This window comes from Pempheris klunzingeri, chromosome 2, assembly GCF_042242105.1.
Source record: "Pempheris klunzingeri isolate RE-2024b chromosome 2, fPemKlu1.hap1, whole genome shotgun sequence".
Taxonomy (NCBI): domain Eukaryota; kingdom Metazoa; phylum Chordata; class Actinopteri; order Acropomatiformes; family Pempheridae; genus Pempheris; species Pempheris klunzingeri.
The window spans coordinates 11,860,202-11,879,781 of record NC_092013.1 but is presented as its reverse complement, the minus strand read 5'-3'; the positions used below and the strand labels follow the sequence as shown (position 1 = coordinate 11,879,781).

Here is a 19,580-nt window from a genome sequence, read left to right as displayed (position 1 = left end):
GATAAGGCTTATGGCAATATTGGTCTTTTGCATGAATGTGATGAAGAAATGTAATTTGTCTAATTAGCTAAAATTGGACATTTCTGCCCATTTACTTAATACATTTTCAGAACATCATTGTGCGTATTAAAATTGACATAAAGACGAATGTGCCGTGACAGAGGATGTATATCGCCCACTCCTAATCTGACCATATTATAGGACAAATTTATATCCAGGTTAACTGTCCAGAAAGGCATATACAAAAAAAAGCTGAATAATGGGATCAATCTGAGATTGATCTGCATCAGCCAGCTAGCGAGGGTTTGTGTTTACACAAATATTTTCAATTCATGTCTGTTGTTGATTCTCGTAAATTCTCCTGGAAAGTAAAAGCTAACACATGCACACACTTTCTCACACACATACAGGAGAATAAAGACAGCTGTAAAGTATTATAAATGACCTCATGGTGCTTTATTCACTCACTCAAGATGTTTGGCACAGTATTTGGAAATTGTACACCAGATTGGATTGCCCTTCACAAAGTGGTACAAATACATATTGTATGCAAACCTAAAAGCAAAACTTGATAGTGGGGTGATTTAGTGACGTGATAAAATGAAATTCAGTAAGGTTTTCTTTTTTTGTATCCCACCAAAGACCAGACAAGGCTGAACACTTTGACATGCTGCACATTTAGCAAAAACTGCTGTTTCTGATGTACTCAAAGCCATTTCATTGATTGTATTGCTGTATAAATGCTGCCAGCATACAGATTGACAGACTCAATTACAAACAACCTCGAACAAAAACATAACACAGTAAACTACTGTATAATAGTAAATGTAGGTTATCAGGACTTCTGGTTCAGTGCATCCTCTCTGAGGTTGTCAAGGCATGTCAGCCACAATAGATTGTGCTTCAATTCAGTCATAGCAGGATGTGTTCATCATATTGTGTGGCTGATTGAAAAATAACTATGATTACCTATGATTGTGAGATTAGAAATGGTCATCATGGATGTTACATGTAGGACATTTTATTTTATTTAGCAGTGCATCTTGGATTCAATGTAACATCAGTGGTGCGAGTGAGTGCGGTAGGAGTATGTGTGCTGTGTCGTGGGGCTCATGATGTTTTCTGTGATATATGCCACCAGCAAGCAGATGATGACCAGCATCACGCAAATAGCTCCCCCCACCGTTGTCATGGCAATCACAATGTCCTGCATCCCAGACGGCGGCAGGGTAAACTCCACACAGTCCCGCTGCTCTGCTCTCTGTGTCGGATCAGGGCGGGCCAGGGAGCGCAGGCAGATGCGGTACGGGATGTTCTCGTGCAGATCAGTCATGAGAAAGTCCCTGCAGCCAGATCCAAGATGGACACCAGCGCACTCAAACTGAGTATAGCTGCCATTCCACCAGCAGTTCAACTCGAAGCCTCCCCGTCTGTGGCGTCGGCCACCGAAAACAGTATTTGATCTTAGAGTTTCCTCTCTTGTTAAATTTGTCCCAGGACCAGCTGCAGTCTCTTTTGTCTTGGGGTCTTGGCCAGTCATCGTGGACTCCCCCTCATGCGTCCACTGTAACAGTACGCTGCCATTGATAAGAATATTTGCCACCAGATGCCCCAGAGACACCACTGTCCTGCAGTCTCCCTTACGACACTTGTACCCAGAAAGTGTGTGTCGGAAACACAGCTGCCCCCCAATGCCTCCCTCAATCACTCGGTAGGCACACAGCGGTGACACCCCTTCCTCTAGCCTCCAGCTTGGTGCCCTGCCAGACCTTTCTGATATCACAGTAGAAATATTGCGGCTGCTGGTGTTGAACGAGAAGCTATTCCCTTGGCCTGTTTCCTCTTTAAGCTTTGGTGATGGCCTACTTTCATGGCTGTGATTGCCATAGTTGGAACTGATGTTAGTCTGTTTAAGCCAGTTTTGGGGCGTCCCCAAATTATTCCTGCCTCTCACCTCTGATGGAGGAGTTGATGATGATGATGATGATGAGGAGGAGGATGCTGAGCTGCTGCGATGAGATCTGCTGGACCCAGCTGTCTGGTGTAATGTGCAGAGCAGGAGTGCCAGTAAGGCGAGCAGTGATGGTCGTTGTTGGCTTTTCATCTCACTTCCTCTCGTCGAATATTTTTCTCTCACAGTGGATCAGATGGGCGATGGTACAAAGCGGGCTGATGTCTGCCATAAGATCAGCTCTCCCTCAGTGTGCACAGACGAAATCCGTGTGTAACAGGATAGCGTCCATAGGCGAGAGGAGCGGGTAAGCATCTGCGACAGAAATAACATTTAATCACGCGACTTTGACCTTGCACAGGATAAGCGTGCAGGACGAAGTTAATAAACCTTAAATGGGGATAAAAGTCGCCTCGGTGCAGCTTCCGGCTCACTGGCGTTTATAAAAAAAATCACTTACTTGTTTCGGTGGGATGTGAGGACCCGGCTATCGTGCCATCAGATTTGCTTTCTTCTTCCTGTCTGGCTTGACGTAAAGGCTTTGATGCCTTCTGTGTGTGAGTGCACGTGGAGGAGCGCGCGCCGCGCAGTGCTTGGGAGCGTGGGTGCGTGCACAAAATATTTGTAGTCATCAGCAGTCGGGTTGTGAGTCATCATCCCACACAGTGCTTCAGGTGTCTGTCAATAATGGAGACAGCAACCACAGTCCTGACAACACGGACTTATGTGGAGTTTAAATCGACCTGCATCCCACCTGCGCTGCTCACCTGCAGCTCCCCCACATCAGATCAGAGCCGCTGTGCGGCTAAACATCTACAGCAGCACATGAAACCCGTCTCCCCATAAAAGAAAATACCACCTTCTTCCTCGTCATGAATCAGTTTGTATCACATGTATGGTAGGGTCTCAGAGAGACGAGTGAAGTGAGTTAAATCAGATTGTATTTTGCTCTATGTAAACTATAGACTTTGTCTAACTAGTCTTTGTGCCTTTAAATACAGTTCAGAATCAGAAAACAAGACTGAGTTTAATTTGGCTGATGGTAAAGTTGCACCATATGAACAAATACTCTTTTTTTACAATTTTTTTTGCCCCTGGTAGCTGCATCTGACACCTCTCTGTCAGTGATGCTATACAGTGTCCCTCCAATAAATCCTGCATGAGCAGATTGTCAGAGTTTATATCCAATATATGAGTTGTATCTTATGTGTTTTCGCAAATGGTAGAAATGAACGATACACAGAAATAGAGCCTTTATTCTCTAATCAATCTTCTCTACGTGGCTGTGAAGTACTATTGCGAGACAGAGAGTTGCTGCTTCTGATTTGTCCCGAGTTAAACTTACTTTAATAAGCGTGTTGCTCATGTAGAGAGGGATGGAGACCCAATTAGAGCAACACGTGAATACTATATGTTGAAGTCAGTCGATCCCTGTGCTTACTGTAATATTTATTGTGTTCACATTTTTAGTGTGTGGTGTTTCATTTTTTTGTTACATGATGGCCTCTTCTCATAAAATCTCATAATAAATAATCTCAAGCACATTAAGATGCATCATTGTTCTCTACAACGCATTTAATTAAGCTGTGCTTATGTGAGATTATTCTAAGCAATAATTGCTTCGGCCCAAGAGAGAAACTTGGCAACTCAGTAAACAATTAGTACCAAGGGAGAGTATGAATGGCTGACTGATAGGAGAAAAAAATGCTGCGTCAGTGGGACTGACTTGGCTCCACCTGTCCCATAGAGGTCACATAGGATAATTGGTTAAATCTGTGTGATCTGTAGTTAATGGTACAAATGTTAGTATGATACTAGCTATTTTTTATTATGCAAAGCTATGTGACATTCAGAGTATCTACTGAAAAATGAATATGCAGATTGCTGGTACTTCACAACATGCATTTCCACAGCAGAGTTAAGTGATGATTAGTCTGCATAATTTAATGGGAACAGGCTGCTAGGAACACAACAAACACACCTGTTGTTGTGATCGCTCGGGTCAAGAGACAGCAGTGTATTTACAGTTGGTCTGTGACACGGAAAGAGAATGTGAAAAATGCCTGCCTTTGCATGTACACTCATCAAGCATCAACATATTGGATTAAATTGACCTTGAGTCTGGTCAGCAAAGATGAAACCTTCAGTGTGATAAATATGTTTGTTTGTCTGTGTGTGCATATATAAAACACCATGAGGGCAGCAGCAGCAGCTGTAGTGGTTCATGTGGAGTCTTGGTGTGTCCCTCTGACAGACATGCCAAAGAAAAAGGAAACTGTGTTGTTATGCAGAGGATGATGCCATGTCAGAAGTCCTCACTGTAGACGCTATTTTGTTTGGGCTCTTGGTCTTTTCTGGCATCCTGGGAAACATCTGGGTCATCCATGTGGTGAGATGATATAAAATATCTTACTTGTTAATTGAGCTGAATGTTTTTAGGTAAGAATGTTCTCAGTCTGTCCTGCTTATACTCTCAGGTGTTTCAGTCAGCCATTGAGAGTCCATCGCGGAGACTCCCCCCCTCTGACACTATTTTGGTGCACCTGTCGCTGGCCAACCTGCTGACCTCACTTTTCCGCACAGTGCCTATCTTCGTGTCAGACTTGGGACTGGATGTATCTCTGTCGCCGGGCTGGTGCAGAGTCTTCATGTTGCTGTGGGTGTGGTGGCGAGCTGTGGGCTGTTGGGTGACTCTTGCACTTAGCGTCTTCCACTGCACTACCCTGAGGCGACAGCATGTGGCCTTTGGACCTTTCGCACAGCAGAGGGAGAGGCGGCGGGTCTGGATCGTTCTGGGGCTGGTGTGGGGCGCAAACCTGGCCTTCTCCATTCCAGCTCTGGTATATACCACTCATGTTCACGGCAACGCCACTGTGGAGCTGATGGTGATCAGCTGCACCACCAGGCCTCTGCTGGGCTGTGTCTGGGAGTTCCCCTCCAACCAGCAGGGCTCAGCCTTCGCTTCCACCTCGCTGGCATTTAATGAGGTGTTGCCACTGGTGCTGATGGTTTGCACCAACCTGGCCACACTTCATGCTCTGGCAAAACACATCCGAGCTGTTACCTCAGGAGGAGAGTCAGGAGGAACCCACGGGGAGCTGGACAAACATGTGTCCACTGAACGCAAAGCAGCTCATGTGATCATGTCGCTTGTGTCGCTCTTCGTGGTCTGCTGGGCGCTACAGGTTGCTGCAGTGACGTACTACAACCACGATGGGGGACATCATGCTGAAGGGCTGCTGACCGTGGCCCACTTCTCTGCCTCGCTGTTTGTAGGATTCAGTCCCATGGTGGTGGCCCTGGGACATGGCAAGCTGAGGAGGAGGATCATGAGTATGGTACTGGGGTGGTCTAAAGTAATCAAATGCCACAGACAGGACACTGAGGAGGGAGTTGAATCCCCAAAGACTGAAGGAAAGAAGGGAAAACAAACCATTTTTATTGTTCAAAAAGAGAGGAAGGTCGTAACAGTGGAGCAGAAAGTTAAAGCAAACAAATGATGTAGCAAAGCGTGACTGCATTGTTAGTAAAGTACGGAAAAATAGAGGTTATCCCCAAATAAGCAAAGACGCATCGTCAATTTGAATGTAGATGTGCCGCACTGCATGTTTCCTCTGGACAGAACAATTGTGAAGTATTATTTTAGTTATATTTTAAGCAATTTAAATCAAACTGGCTAATTTATTTTAATGTTGAATTATTATTATTATTATTATTATTATTATTGGTGTTTCTTTTCAGCTGAGTGATTTTTTTTTTGTTTGCAATGTCAATTGCAAGTTAATTTCTATAAGCCAATACCACATACAATGTCTCAATGGGCTTTACAAGCCTGCAATAAAAACATCAAACCAACATCTCAAACCCTGTCCAATTAATTCTAATCTACATCAAACCTATATAGTGCAATGTTAGACCCAGATTCATATGCAAACTAATGAAAACATATGATAATATCATCTAAATTAACCTGTTTTGATAGATTTTTATTTTCTATTTGGACCACCAAAACACATCACAACATCCATCAGGCCCGTCGACATAAAGAATTAAATTCACTGGGTCATGTAGCACAAATCCTTGTACCCTTAATTGCTTTTTAAACACTTTTGCCTTTCCATCAGTCCATCAGTCCAAATCCAGGCACACACGCATATGTGGAAGTTTGCTCAGAGGAGAAACATCATATATTTTTTCCCATAACCATGAACTTCCTTCAAATGTTTTGCAGGGAAGTTGATGCAAATAGCAGTTAATGATTAGCAGTATTGTGTGTGCTGCACCTCCAGGGCTTCAGCAGAGTGTACTGTGAGCCAGGGGGCCTGTCAGTGAGCGAGCATAGCCTTAATGAAAGAACGCAGCCGCCTGTGGCCAACTGCCAGAACAACAGGTGACATGGCAATGAAGATAATGTTGGCAAAACGTGCAATGACCAAAAGAAACTCAGCCGAGGAGCCCTGGTTGTAGTTGAAATAGTTGACAGAGATAATGCTAGTTCCCCAGGAAGCAATGAAGAGCATGATGAGAGCGAGAATCACCTGGAGAAGCACACAATGCAAAGAATCAGGGAGTGAAACTCAGATCAGATATTGAGATTTGATGAAATATGTTCACCTGAACCCCAATAAAAGTGTTGCTATAACAATTGATATCCATGTTTGTCTGTTACATTAATTAATTCTCAGGTCTGCTGTAAATTAAACAATTGAATTTACTCATCTACAACTCATCTATATGATGAACATGTCTTCAGGGAGCTCTTCACAACCGCAAAGCTTCAGACACCTTCCTCTCCCTCACCTTTGCTGCTCGTCTCTCAGCAGGCACCCTTTTAATGACGGGTGCATCTTGCTCCGAGCTCCGCATCCTGCCGTGGGTGTACAGTGTGTAAAGGGAGCCCAGGTTGGTAAAGGCCATTAGGATTATGGGAACTGTTTCGTGGATCACCATAGATGTGGTGGCGTAGGCCAGGCCGCTGTAGCTGGTGGGAAAGTTCCACACACATCCCAGCAGGGGGCGCGTCGTGCTGCTCACCAGCATCAGGGTCTGAGAAAGAGGAGGAGGAGAGGAGTCAGGTCACCGAGGAAGTAGGGTGGAACGTACACTTAATACAACACAATAAAGTACAATAGAGCTAAGAGAGAGGTATCCTTTACCCCTTTAACACTTTTGTTTCGTTATTAATCTTATTAGTCTGAATTGAGTCAAAATTAAATGCAGGATTTACTTCTGATGAAGTGTGTTCTATTTACATGATTTGATCCAGTTGATCCACATTCCACTCTGTTGTTTTACTTGTAATCCTCTCATCATATTTCTCTAAATTGTAAAGCACCACACCAAGGTTTTTGCAAATTTACCTCTTGTACATTACATACATACATTACAATGCAATGTAATATTTTTACTGACCATTTTCTAAAAGCATGATATACATTTTAGGTTTTTGGAGGTATTTTCTGAACTGTTTCCTGTTTTGGTGCAGACTCCAGAGATTTGCTTGAGTTGTCTAATTTAACATCAAGTCTGCACTTCTGCACAGTCCGTTATCTATTTTACATTAGCGTTGTGTGTATCAGCGCAGTTTAGTTTATTTTTAAAGTCTGTACTAAATTACCTGATAACACTAAAGTAATTTCGTAGTGATAACCTAAATTTAACAAAAACAAATGCAGACTTGATGTTCACTGGGATAGGTTACACAGGGAAAGCAGCTTTCAAAGTGTATTAGTTGATTTTGATCCCATACAGAAGTAAACGGAAAGCGGATGCCTGAAGTAGAAAAAAAAGTAAATGCACAAAGTAGCATGGTTTACTAACTAGCAGTGATGTTAAGTGTACATGATTTGTAGAAAATAGGCCAAATAGGCCTTTAATTTAAGCGAATTCAGCCTCCTGCTGCAGCAGCTCTCACCTCTGTGCTGTTTATGTCCCCACTAGTGGAAAAGATATGAGCAGGAATGGAGTAAATAAAGTTGAGAAGCCAGATGAGGCCCAGACTAAGCAGCAGGATCTTAGGAAAGCCGCGGGGCCTGTGAAGGTTCACGATAGTGGGAGCCACACGCCTCAGTGTCTGGAGGTGGAAAGCACTGAGGAAGAGTGTTGACCACACGTTGACCGATCGCAGCCACACCCAGACACCCATGAGGACCTGACACCACTCTTTGGATGAATACAGCTGTAAAGGAAAGAGATGGATGTGTATTCACAAAGTTTTAACTTTTACTGACTAATTCACTGTACTCACACAGACTGTGTCTGCTGGAGATATACAGAGGTCTCTTCAATGGGCCTAACAGACATTCACAATCATGTCTGCTTAATCTTTCAGCTGTAAGAAAATAAAAGCCTCCCAAAAAAATAAACCCTTTGAGCTAAAAATCTTAAAAACTATTGATTTTAAAGACCACATACCTCGAGTCCCATGTCTGAGATGACAAGCAGTGTGTTCCTCACCACAGACACCAGCAGGTTAGACAGTGCCATGTTAATGATAATGATGTCCGAGTTACGTCTGCCTCCACGGTCCATTATCACACTCTTACCAATCACCCCAACCACAATGGCATTACCCAGGATGCCCAGCATCACCAGGAGGATGTAGAAGGCAGTTTGCACTGGGGACACAGAGACACGAAGTCCCATCCCCACAAGCTCTACGTCTACATCCTCCTCCATGTGACCGTTCATTCCAGCCATTGTCCTGACAATCTTCTGTATGGAGCAGTTTTAACAGCTGATATAAAGTGTTAAAACATGCCTCATCTTCAGTTTAATGTATGTCAGCTGAATATTATTCAGTTTCCATCCTCCAGCATGCTGCCAACCTGTTGTGCATAAGTGTACTCACCACGCTGGTCTTTGCAGGTACTGCCAGCTCACTTAAGGCACTCCTTCTTGGGGCCAATGAAAGAAGGTGATGCTACCTGTGTCATCACGACAAAAAAACACGACAGCAGACGTATATTTGTGCTTTGTGACTGTGGTGGGACAATCCTTGTTAGGCACTCAGAAAGCCAAAAAGCAACACTATGGTTTATGCCTCAGGGAGCTTGAGGTGCATGTTAATGAAACACTAGAGATTAATCAGCGTCCCTAAATCAAATGTGCTTCCTTTGCAACTTCCTTATGCCATCATCCTTGGGGAAGTGGAGGCCTTTTGGTTTGTATGCTCTTATGAGGGTGGGTTATCAGCAAATAAACAAAACATTAGAAAGCACTTAAATTTAGTGTTTTAACTTTATGTTGCCAGGCCACTGGAATCCAATTAACATAACCCAAAAGTAATAAGTTTACCGTTAGATCACCTTCAGGAGTCAAATTAGCATCAAATGAATCAACATTTGCCAAGAAAGCAATATATGGGTGTGTGCAAAGGAAAAGAGGATGATACAGATGAATATAGAGTATTTCCAGCAAGCAGTATGTCTTTCTTCAGTCTTACAATGAAGGACTTAAGCTAGATGTGTCAGACATTTAGAAGAGGAGTGTTTTACCATTAAACACACCAAAGTTTACTAATATTTATACAAAAACATATTAGTGGGTACACTTGTTCAAATGTGAGTAATTAGTGAGATTATCTAAAAGACAATCCATCTTCTAAGCACTTTTCATCTTGTTCATGACATTTTGTCTGGGCGTGTTAAAGGTCAGGTCAGTTTGCAATCTGATTACAGCCAACAGCCACTAGATGGCCCCATGAGCATCCAAATTCCAGGAAAACACATCTTTAATGGCATTTTTATAAAAATGTATTAATAATTTCATTAAATCAAATGCTTATGGACACTGTACAAATATCTTCTTTTAAAAATTAGTTTGTCTAGAAACATTTAACCAGACAAACCTGGCAATACAAAATACAACAGTACATATATTTATTCACAGTACATATTCACTATAACTGCTCTGATATTTATGAGCTATGTACCGAAACAGGAAACTGATCCAGTGTGTGTGAGTTTACTCTGATCTGAAGAGCCGATAACATAAAATACAACAGTCACCTTAATGCTTACAAGCACTGCATGCTCTCTGTGCTTTATCACCAGCAACACACCTGTCTGTCATTCTACTGCACACGGTTAAATGTTCATCACTGAGCGAAACCAAGACAAAAATGTATCAAGCTTTTGATATAATTAACAATTATAGAAAGATAATAAAAAAGATTCCACAATATTTGTCAGGGTGCTTCACTGTGATACAGCATTGCTTTTTGTTGGCCAGCAAAACTTTGTGTACTTCTTACTTAAGTGTGTAACACAACTTTGTCATATGAATACATTTGGATAATTTCCACAAATGAACAAAGCTTTTACAATTTTAAAAAGACGAATCAGTGTCAGTCTGGACAAGGCCTGCTAATCTCTGAGACATACTGACAGACAAGGTCATAGTCCTCAGCTTCAGGCTAATATTAGACGAGTTCAATTAACAAGATTCATTATAAAACTAGTATTAGAAAAAAACTATTCAATTTGTGATATCATTAAATTGAAAACATTGTGTGGTACAAAGGTTTGAGGTTACCTGTGACTTTACTCTAATTCCAGACCTGTGAATTGATGTTCATATAACATCATCTCTCAATCTAAATGATGATGATTACTTGAAAACGACATGCAATGCGATTATCAGGCTACTGTAGCTCAGTTTGTCAGGTCACTATTCTTAATAAAGATTTTTTGTGGTTTATGGTACGTCAAAAACGTATGCAAGTTAAAATATGTAATTTATCATGTTTATCTTAGTTCAGGTGCTGTAAACGAAAAACTCAATTCAAACTATAGTCACTTCTCAGCTGAACCAGGCCTTTGTCAAAGTATTAGGATTTACAACTGGTGACCAGGGATACCAGTGATTTGGATCTTGAGCCGACATCAGGGTAGCAAGAAGGTAAAAGGACATTTTCATTTAATTACAAATAAATACAACTGTAATTATGTAACAGTACAATTTAAGAGTAGGCTGACATTACAGACTGTTGATCGTAATGAATACTAATTGTCAATAACAATAGTTCCGCGCACAAACTGTGAATGCTGCCAACCTGCATACAGCTGGGAATGTTTCTGACTACCTGATATGTTTGAACAAATGTGTGGTGCTGTGGTCTGCCCTGCTGCAAAGCTGGTGATATTTCTATGCACTGGAGACAAAAACCATTTTGCATACTCATTGTAAGGGTGGAGGGCTGGAGTTATGCGATAAAGCCTTTTCTGCCACTATATTTCAAGATAAAACATCTTAACTTAGGAAATAACATTCAGTCCTACAGAAGTTATCTAGTGCATTCAGCACTTATAATGATCGATTTCAGCCATTTTTTGCTCCAGCTGCTTGAGTGCTGAAGACTCTGATCATTAACCCCATCGGTTGGAATCTACCAGAGAGAAGAGACAGAGAAATTATACTTCCTCTAATGAACCACACGTGCTATGTATGAACATAATTGCAGGAATTAAGGGGAAGAAAGCAGATAGTAGTATTTCACTCGGCCAACCTGAGTGTCTCTCTGCATTGCAGCATATCCCATCTCCTCGACCAGAGCTGTAGATCGGGGACACACACACGCGACTGCTCGGTGCGAGGTGTGTGAGTCGTGTTGAACGGGAGGAAGAAGGCAGGTAGGTGGAGGAGATGGAGGGCTTTGAGGAGGAGCTGCGGGAGTTTTCTCTCTCCCAGCTCAGCCAGTAGCCTTTCAGGCCTTCCTGATGGGCCTGCCACGCTACATGCACCTCCTGATGCCCCACCGGGGTCAGCTGAAGGTCGGCCAGGGCTGGCAGAGCTGCTGCAGCAAGAAAACATCGAGGTCAAGTGAAGCTGATACAGCATCAAATTAATGATTCTCAAAAAGAAGGGCAGCTTTCAGAGACGAGAAATAAACAGAAGTAATGCAATGCTTTTAACCAAAGATAACTAAAATATCTGGAAGGAAAACAACTGAAAGACGAAAACTCACACTTAGACATAAAAACATGGTATGCAGACTGAAAGCGTACCCTCTGGAGTACATGCCTTCACAGACATGGCTCTTTCTTTTCCGTTCACATGCAGAGCCGTGACTGTGACCAGGTACTGAGTGCCCGGCTCCAGGCCGGTCAGTAAGGTGGAGTTCTGCTGGCTGTGTAACGTCACCATGCGGACGTGTCCAGCTGGAATAGCTCCGTACTCCACTGTGTATCTCTGGACTCGAGCCGGCTGCAGGGGACCCCAGCTCACATGGATCTGATGAGGGCCAGAGGCCGACACGGAGACCACTGCCGGGCTTAAAACATCTGACGGGAGCGCAGGCAGCGGAACAAAAGATACAGGTGAGATGATGATACCAGCAGCAAATGAAGGTTAATGATGATAGATTAAGGTCTAAATTTAGGATTGTGTTTCATGATGCATTTTCTCAAATGAAATAATAATATATTTCATGAAGGCTTTCAATGTGCAGAGAGGAATCAGAAGAAATGCAATGAATTCAAACATCTACAATTCATTTGAATAGCATGAGAGAAAACTCCATCTGATGAGGATGATCGTGAAAAATGGCAAAACTCCATGACAGAAACTGAGCGGACCTTGTGATGAGATTGTTTTTGTCAACTATTTGTATCCATTTCTTCCCGTTTTTTTTTTTTTTTGTCGTCACGTAGCATATTTTTAAGTGCATTACAGGATTAAAGCACATGCATATCAAAGGGGGAAACTCCCTTTAATTCCTCTCACCAGGAAGTGTGGTGAAGTTAACAGAGAGTGTGTTAAACAGCCTCTGGTTGGACTCTGGGCGGAGGGAGGCTGTGTAGGAGGTATCAGGCTGCAGGTTGGTCAGCTCTACCCAGCTGGAGGTGTCTGGGAGGACACGTCTGCTCTCACGGCTCGTTTTTTCCACAGTGTTATACCGGAAGTCATAGTAACCGCTGCCTGCGCTCAGTACGGGACGCCACTGCAGCACAGCGCTGTGGGAAGTCAAGTGAACCACACGCAGCCGTTCTGCACGAATAATTTCTATAGATGAGAAAAGATGAGGAGAAAGAGAGGGGAAGAGAGACAGAGAGGGAAAGTGAAGTAAAATAAAGAAAGTGGAGCAAATAATTCTGTAGTACTGATTCTGTACACACACAAACATACTAATTATGGCCTCCTTCAGGTCCTCTGTGATGATTTCAATGTTATCTATGTCCACAGAGTAGAGGTGAGACTCCAGAGGAGGTGTCACTGCACGTTGTAACACCTGGTAGTTGCCATGCACTGTAGACACAGCTAATACAGAGACTCCCTGCTCCTTCAGCTCAGACATCGGCTTGTCCACGTCTCCAGGTTGCACACCATCAGTCAGCCACAGCAGGATCTTTGGCACTTTCTCCTCCGTCTCTGTCAGAAGCCGCTGGGCCACACTGAGTGCCACCTCAGTGTTGGTGTCTCCCTGCAGCTGGCTGACACTTCGCAGAGCTCTCTGCAGGCTTTCCTGATTGTTATGGACATCCAGGCCAAACTCCAGGTTGGGGTTCGTGCCTACCTGCAGCAGCCCGACTCTCACGTGGCCACGGCCCAATGAGAAGGGGCGAAGCAGCTCTGCGGCGAAGAGCAAGAGACGTGAGAACTCGTAGTTTGCCACACTTCCTGAGGAGTCCAGCAGAAGGAGAATGTCTCCTTCACAGCAGTTAAACTCTGGGCACAAGAGGAGGAAAAACATAATGGTCATTTTAAAATGAGGGTGTGAACCTCATGTCATCCTTGTTTTGACTGACAGGTTTACTAGTTACCATCTTCCAAATTTTTTCCACCATACAGCATTCAAACATGCAACAATCAGCAAACACAAACATGCTGACTATCTGTTTTGGCCACTTGGGGTCAGAGGAAAAGAGGTCAATACACACACACGTATATGTTGATGTGGCACACTTAACATAAACATTGATTCGGATTCTGGACACCAGGCAAATGTAGGTCCAATATTCACATTCATGCTGCGCTATTTTAAGCAGCTAGCCTCAAACTTTGTCTGCGGTTTGGTGTTGGGTAGGTAGCACGCAGTGTGTTTTTAGCCTTTGGAAAAGCTGCTCAGAGGGACTGAAAACAACCCCGATATGAGCGGTGAGTGAATCAAAACAGTGTGCTAAAAGGCACTAAAACGCAATATAGAACTGATGGGAACAGCAGAGTCAGGTGATAATTCTCTGTGGGATAGTCACAACAAGCTACCATGATCAGTGTCAATATAAATACTGTACATTGATAATAGCAGCTTTGAAATAGAGCTTCAGTTTCCCTCTTCGTAGACACTGGGTCAAGGCACAGATGGGCAAGTTTTTAAATTAATGATTAACATGGACTGTGCAGACTTATCAGGAGCCAAAGCTACATCCTCAGAGATACTAGTAACTGTTGGCAGTGATGAATCATCCCACTGTGACTACATTAATATCTCACTCATAAAAAAGGGACAATGATTTAAGGTTTCTTAGGCAAGACTGGTGTTGTTGCAGATACCATTACTGTCCTTGGGGAAATATTAATATAAAAAATGAAAGGCAATAACAGGTATATGAGGTGTCTTGTTTCATGCATAACACTGAAATCCTGAGAACAATCTGCTCGCATTGTATCAAAACATGTCACAAAAATATCATACTGAGATTACTTAAAATGGAGCTACAGTGGAGGATTTATGATAGCGAGTATCGAGAGAATTGGTCACCAGAGTCGATTTATCATATGAAAACGCAGTGAGAGTCAGTAGCCAAAAAAAGGGCAGTGCAGAGAGGAAAAGAGAGAGCACATCTCATATCTGACATCCCCTCTAACATACTGGTTTCTCCATCTTCACCTATCATCATTTCTCAGAGGCATTAGTGCTCATGATTATCATCAAATTGAATCTTAGTTTAATTATTTTCAATGAAAAGAATCAATTTTACCTACAAGAACAATCATATCAAACCCATCTTATAATCCTGCTCACTTTGCGTGGCCTGTAGTTCGTGAAACATTGGTCTTATGCCACTATTATTCATGACACTGACATAATGCTCAGAATAATTTGGGTTGAGAGTCAGATTAAATCTGTGTGCTATATGAGAATGAATTGAACACACACAGTCAGACCTAGTAGTGCCCCTACATAATGTACACATTGGCTTTATTGCCTCATTTCCTCAATGTCCGCATCGTTCACACTTCTTAGTCTTTTCCATTTGCAGCTCCTCCCAACACACCCATTACTTTTTTTTTGCAGCAATGATCCATAATCATTAAATTTTTATAGGGAGGCAGAAAATAAAGCAACGGGAAAGTAAACAGGGAGAAAGGAAATTAGGGAGAACAGAGCAATTAGAAGAAATAGTGTCAGCCAAAATCTTAATGAAATACAGACAAGTTACAAAGAGATCCTATAGAGGAAAGTCTGAGGCTGTCCTCTGTGGACATTTATACAAAGTATACACATGGTGGCGAAGGGGAGAAGCTGCAAGGGGGAAATGAGGCAGAGAACAGAGAAATGAGAGAGAGATGAGTGGAGATGGCTGGATTAAAGTTGTTGATGGAGATGTTGAAGAACTGCTCTGTCTTCACATTCCTCAGAGGAAAAGTGGATGTGAATATGTATATGTGTGTGATAGAGAGAGATTTCAGCATGTCATCTGTCATTTAATTGGTTTCAAGCTGTGCCAAGGCCATATGCCTCACTGCAGAGCTGCACAGATGAATGAAAAATATGTTAATGCCTCCTGTGAAGTTTACTGGGTGTGCTATCAACATGCGCTGACATCAATCACACAGATGGTAGACTATCCTCTCTGTGTTGGATCAAAATCAACACAGGCCACTTCTAAACTTTTAAAGATCGAAAACATTTTACACATAAACTGTTTGCGGCCCTGCTGCCTTTGAGCGTTTACAGATTTCATGCAGGAAATGAAACTATGAACTAATTAACATTTCCACACATTCCATGTGGGCTTTTTTGGGCATCTCTTTAACTTCTCTAATAAGTAAAAATATTTGCTTTTAATCAGCTGAGGCCACCTGTGAGTTCCACAACTTTCTCTATGTTGGAGTCAGCTTTTAGAACAGGGCTCCTATTGTCCTTAGAAACACGATGTTTGACTTTTCTCAAGAAGAATTAACCATTAACAATCAACACTTTACCTGCATTACAAAAATAATGTGGATCAGCATTGCTCTCTGATCTCTTCAGCCCTTATTCTCCCTTTCGTGTTGTTTCCACACTTAGGAAGACATACAGTAGCATCGTTTGCACCTCAGTATTATAGTATCTATTTTCTAAACTGATGTCTTTAAAAGCCATCTTAAAGGAATAGGAATCAACATTTCTGGAAACATGCTTATTTACTTTTAGATATGAAGATTGATACCACTCTCATGTACCTTAAATATGAAGCTACAGCCGGTTAGCTTAGCTTAGCATAAAGAGTGGACACAGGGAAACAGCTAGGCTGGCTCTGTCAAACGCTAACAAAATCCACCCACCAGCACCTCTGAAGCCCTCTAATCAACATTTTGTATCTCGTTTGTTTAATCTGTACAGAACACAGACACAAAAATGACAATTCGCTGTTTAATGGTGGGTTATCCCAGACTATTACTAAAACAGTAACTTCCTGGAGTCTCCACTGGTTGCCTGGCAACTGCTCAGAGCGAGGAAATAGTCTCTTAACAGCAAATTGTCATTTTTACACTTCAGTCTTAGTATAGATTAAACAAATAAGATACAGCGTCTTAGTGGATTTAGAGGATTTGTTACATTTGGACAACTAGCCATGCTAGCCATTTACCCCTGTTTTCATTCTTTATGCTAAGCTACACAAACTGCTGGCTGTAGTTTCATATTCACCGTACAAACATGAAAGTGTTAGTGGACAAAAGTATTTAGAAAAATGTTGAGTTATTCCTTTGAGACATGTTTCTTCATTTTATCTTTAAGGAAGTCATTATGACACCACGTATTGGTTCTCTGTATGCTTTTGTGGTTATGTTTAATTTCAGATTTCCACTCCACTGTTGATTCATTTTCACATTTTGACTTTGAAAGACATGTGGGTGTTTATCAAGCAGGGAGTTGCAGCAGCATTGTGGGAAATGTAGGATTCAGGATTTTTGGAGTTCGCCATACTAGGGACTAAAGGTTAGGATATCTCAACATCTGCAATGAGTTTGACTGTTTTTTATGCATACAATCTCATGAGTCCCTAAACTTAATGGAAGTGCTGTGATAAATTGTACCCAAGAGGTGACATGACCACACCTGCCTGGAAAGGACACGCCCCCCTCAGGTGCATTGCTTCACCCAAATGAGAGACTGTATATATACTGCCTTGCTGCCTTTGTTCTTGTGTGTGTCTTGTAAGTGAATATCCTTGCTTGCATATCTGATTTACTTTTATTATTACACACAATATCCTTCATTTGATTTAATGGTAACATGTTGTCTGTTAGCACACAAAAAGAAACCTACAAAGAAATGAAAAGAAAATAAAGCTGCTCTGCATTTTGAACCTTGGACTCCTGCCTCATTTATGAATCTCTCAAACACATTCAGCGTGCCCACTATCCCTTAGATTTAAGGTCTAAAAACCCCTTTAGGAGTCATCCAGGCAATTGAAATGTTTTAGGGCAGACCAGTGCTGGTGGACACAGTTTACTTGTATTTCTATAAATGTATGTTTGAGGTCCAAATTGGTTGTAATATCTCCTGTGGTGTCAAAATTTGGAAAAGATGATGTTTTCCATAGCTTGTTACAGTTAATACACCCTAATAATTTGTTCCATGAGACATCACAAAAACAACTTTAGCCCAACTCATCCACTTGGCTTCTTTCCCAGTTTAAAACATATGACAAAAAAAACCTGACATCACCTGCAGTTGTAGATGAAGTATCCAGACCCTTTATGTAAAAGTTAGCAATGGGCCCACTACATTTTAAAAATAGTCCATTAGAGGTAAACGTCCTGCAAACAAAAAGTTATGTGAGTAAAACTACAGTGTTATCCTATAAATGTACTGTTGTAATAATAATACTGATGCATTCATGTTTAAGTAACATTTTAATGTAAGTGAGTTGAGGTGATGGAAATTTTAACAACTTTATGTACTGTAGGGTAGTTTAGTCTGTAACACTGCATTGTATTTTATTCAGTGATCAAGTGTTTGGTTAAACAGGTAACTATAGCTGTCAGATAAATTTACAATATTACAAAATGCACTTTAAAGGGAGTACAAAGTAGCATTGAATTGAAATACTAAAGTAAAGTATAAGTACTTCAAGAGCTGTACTGAAGTAAAGTACCTGATTAAATGTAGGCTACTGTTAATAGGTGATCCAGTACAGAGAAACAAAAACATGTTTCTTATCAGTACCTTTTCATACTTGATTACTTACATTCATTATTATGGACCATTATTGACTTAGACCATTTAAAGGACACAATGTCCTGAATTAAAAACTAGGGAAACACTGATATGCAAAGTGCCACCACACAGCAGGTCCCTGAACAACACTGTCCATGTGACAGCATGTTTGAACCAGTGTGTCTGTGGGAGTGATCCTGATCTGTGGCTACATATTAAATCACTCATTGATCGTTAACCCGCATCGTTTAATTCCAGTCTGTGTCGGGCTGCGGGTTGACTCACTAAACATTTACTAACAGCAACGTTTACAAAATGGTGAGTTTTACGATAAAAGAAGAGACGTTTTCAACTTTCAGCCCAGACTCCATTTACAAAAAGTCTAATTTTACCTAATCTTAATGATTTCGCAACCTGTCGGCTTTGTGTTTGTGTATCAGGTCTGTGTATTATTCCTGGTTCATTCGGCGATATACCCGTACCTGCTCTAGTTCATATGTATATCGTATTTTATGTTGTCAACTCACCTGTGGCAGGTACAGCGATTTGCATGTAGCTCCGCTGCAACATCGCCCAGAGAAAAACACAGCGAAGTAAGAAGCCCATCGTCCTGTCAGAGCAGCATTAACAATGATCAGAAACAGTACAAGCAGGTGATAAAATCCTTTCACCGGATCCCATCGCACAGATCACTGTCACTGACGGTGCAGGTTGTGTTCACGTACAGCACCTCTGCCGCCTCACGACTCATCCAAACTTTTCACCTGCGTCATGCGCACTCCTCATTCAGCGCAGTGTCGTTTGATTTGCTTTTATTCCCTTTAATGTAAGAAACTGTTTCATCTTCCAGGCCAGATTACTCCTCCTCCTCCTCCTATTCGAGCTGCTGAGCCAGGAAATAAAATCACTTTGTGCTGGAATTTGGTCTTTGATAGGACAGACGTTTTCTTGGTGACTGGTCTGTGCACCTCCTCCTCCTGTACTGTGATTTTCCCAGTCCAATAGTGACCACACTTATTAAATAAACAGAGGGGCACTAGATCAAATTGACATCATATTAGAAAGAATGTGTGTCTCAGAGGAACCAAGAAAATCTCATCCTATACATCCCAGAATTAAATGTCTGCCTTTGCTGAATGAAGAAAAATGATCTCATCTGTTTTCTGTGTTATTTTGTGCTGGAGGAATACAAGTGAAACTGATCTGATCTCTGTTTCCTCTGGGGGCCCCTCGGTCTGACCACAAAACTGGCCCCCACTT

General features: G+C 41.9%; 4 protein-coding genes across 5 annotated transcripts; 1 reads left to right on the top strand and 3 right to left on the bottom strand.

The window, feature by feature from the left end:
* Nucleotides 1-1,041: 1,041 nt before the first annotated feature.
* fndc10 (fibronectin type III domain containing 10) lies at nt 1,042-2,183 on the bottom strand. The gene is made up of 3 exons (XM_070836977.1): nt 2,138-2,183; nt 1,955-2,038; nt 1,042-1,773 (listed from the first exon to the last, which is right to left on the bottom strand). The coding sequence occupies exons 1-3, from the start codon at nt 2,181-2,183 to the stop codon at nt 1,061-1,063; spliced, it is 843 nt and encodes a 280-aa protein (XP_070693078.1). The 3' UTR covers nt 1,042-1,060.
* Nucleotides 2,184-4,253: 2,070 nt separating this feature from the next.
* ora4 (olfactory receptor class A related 4) lies at nt 4,254-5,451 on the top strand. Its single transcript, XM_070850335.1, has 2 exons — nt 4,254-4,340; nt 4,429-5,451. The coding sequence occupies exons 1-2, from the start codon at nt 4,254-4,256 to the stop codon at nt 5,449-5,451; spliced, it is 1,110 nt and encodes a 369-aa protein (XP_070706436.1).
* Nucleotides 5,452-6,276: 825 nt separating this feature from the next.
* On the bottom strand, nt 6,277-8,641 carry LOC139218298 (olfactory receptor class A-like protein 4). The gene is made up of 4 exons (XM_070849865.1): nt 8,366-8,641; nt 7,866-8,129; nt 6,752-6,997; nt 6,277-6,489 (listed from the first exon to the last, which is right to left on the bottom strand). Exons 1-4 carry the CDS (start codon nt 8,639-8,641, stop codon nt 6,277-6,279), a joined length of 999 nt encoding a protein of 332 aa, XP_070705966.1.
* A 2,212-nt stretch (nt 8,642-10,853) lies between these two features.
* Nucleotides 10,854-19,098, bottom strand: LOC139216243 (von Willebrand factor A domain-containing protein 1-like). 2 transcript variants are annotated; one of them, XM_070847332.1, is made up of 6 exons: nt 18,848-19,098; nt 13,079-13,618; nt 12,677-12,955; nt 11,959-12,234; nt 11,460-11,747; nt 10,854-11,339 (listed from the first exon to the last, which is right to left on the bottom strand). In XM_070847332.1, the coding sequence occupies exons 1-6, from the start codon at nt 18,924-18,926 to the stop codon at nt 11,320-11,322; spliced, it is 1,482 nt and encodes a 493-aa protein (XP_070703433.1). In that variant the 5' UTR covers nt 18,927-19,098; the 3' UTR covers nt 10,854-11,319. The 2 variants fall into 2 exon arrangements, with proteins under 2 accessions (XP_070703433.1, XP_070703441.1); XM_070847340.1 differs by having other exon boundaries at nt 11,460-11,744.
* Nucleotides 19,099-19,580: the final 482 nt, after the last annotated feature.

Excerpts from the sequence above, each read along its gene's own strand:
- LOC139216243 (XM_070847332.1), bottom strand. The coding sequence starts at position 18,926 with ATGGGCTTCTTACTTCGCTGTGTTTTTCTCTGGGCGATGTTGCAGCGG. Across the intron at positions 11,748-11,958 it reads GAAGGCATGTACTCCAGAGG|CAGCTCTGCCAGCCCTGGCC; the intron begins GTACGCTTTCAG and ends TTCTTGCTGCAG. Across the intron at positions 11,340-11,459 it reads CAATGCAGAGAGACACTCAG|ATTCCAACCGATGGGGTTAA; the intron begins GTTGGCCGAGTG and ends TCTCTCTGGTAG.
- ora4 (XM_070850335.1), top strand. The coding sequence starts at position 4,254 with ATGTCAGAAGTCCTCACTGTAGACGCTATTTTGTTTGGGCTCTTGGTC. Across the intron at positions 4,341-4,428 it reads ACATCTGGGTCATCCATGTG|GTGTTTCAGTCAGCCATTGA; the intron begins GTGAGATGATAT and ends TTATACTCTCAG.
- fndc10 (XM_070836977.1), bottom strand. The coding sequence starts at position 2,183 with ATGGCAGACATCAGCCCGCTTTGTACCATCGCCCATCTGATCCACT. Across the intron at positions 2,039-2,137 it reads CATCGCCCATCTGATCCACT|ACAGCTGGGTCCAGCAGATC; the intron begins GTGAGAGAAAAA and ends ACATTACACCAG. Across the intron at positions 1,774-1,954 it reads CATCAACTCCTCCATCAGAG|AAAGGTCTGGCAGGGCACCA; the intron begins GTGAGAGGCAGG and ends CTGTGATATCAG.
- LOC139218298 (XM_070849865.1), bottom strand. The coding sequence starts at position 8,641 with ATGAACGGTCACATGGAGGAGGATGTAGACGTAGAGCTTGTGGGGATG. Across the intron at positions 6,998-7,865 it reads GGGACATAAACAGCACAGAG|ACCCTGATGCTGGTGAGCAG; the intron begins GTGAGAGCTGCT and ends CCTCTTTCTCAG. Across the intron at positions 6,490-6,751 it reads CTGAGAGACGAGCAGCAAAG|GTGATTCTCGCTCTCATCAT; the intron begins GTGAGGGAGAGG and ends GTGCTTCTCCAG.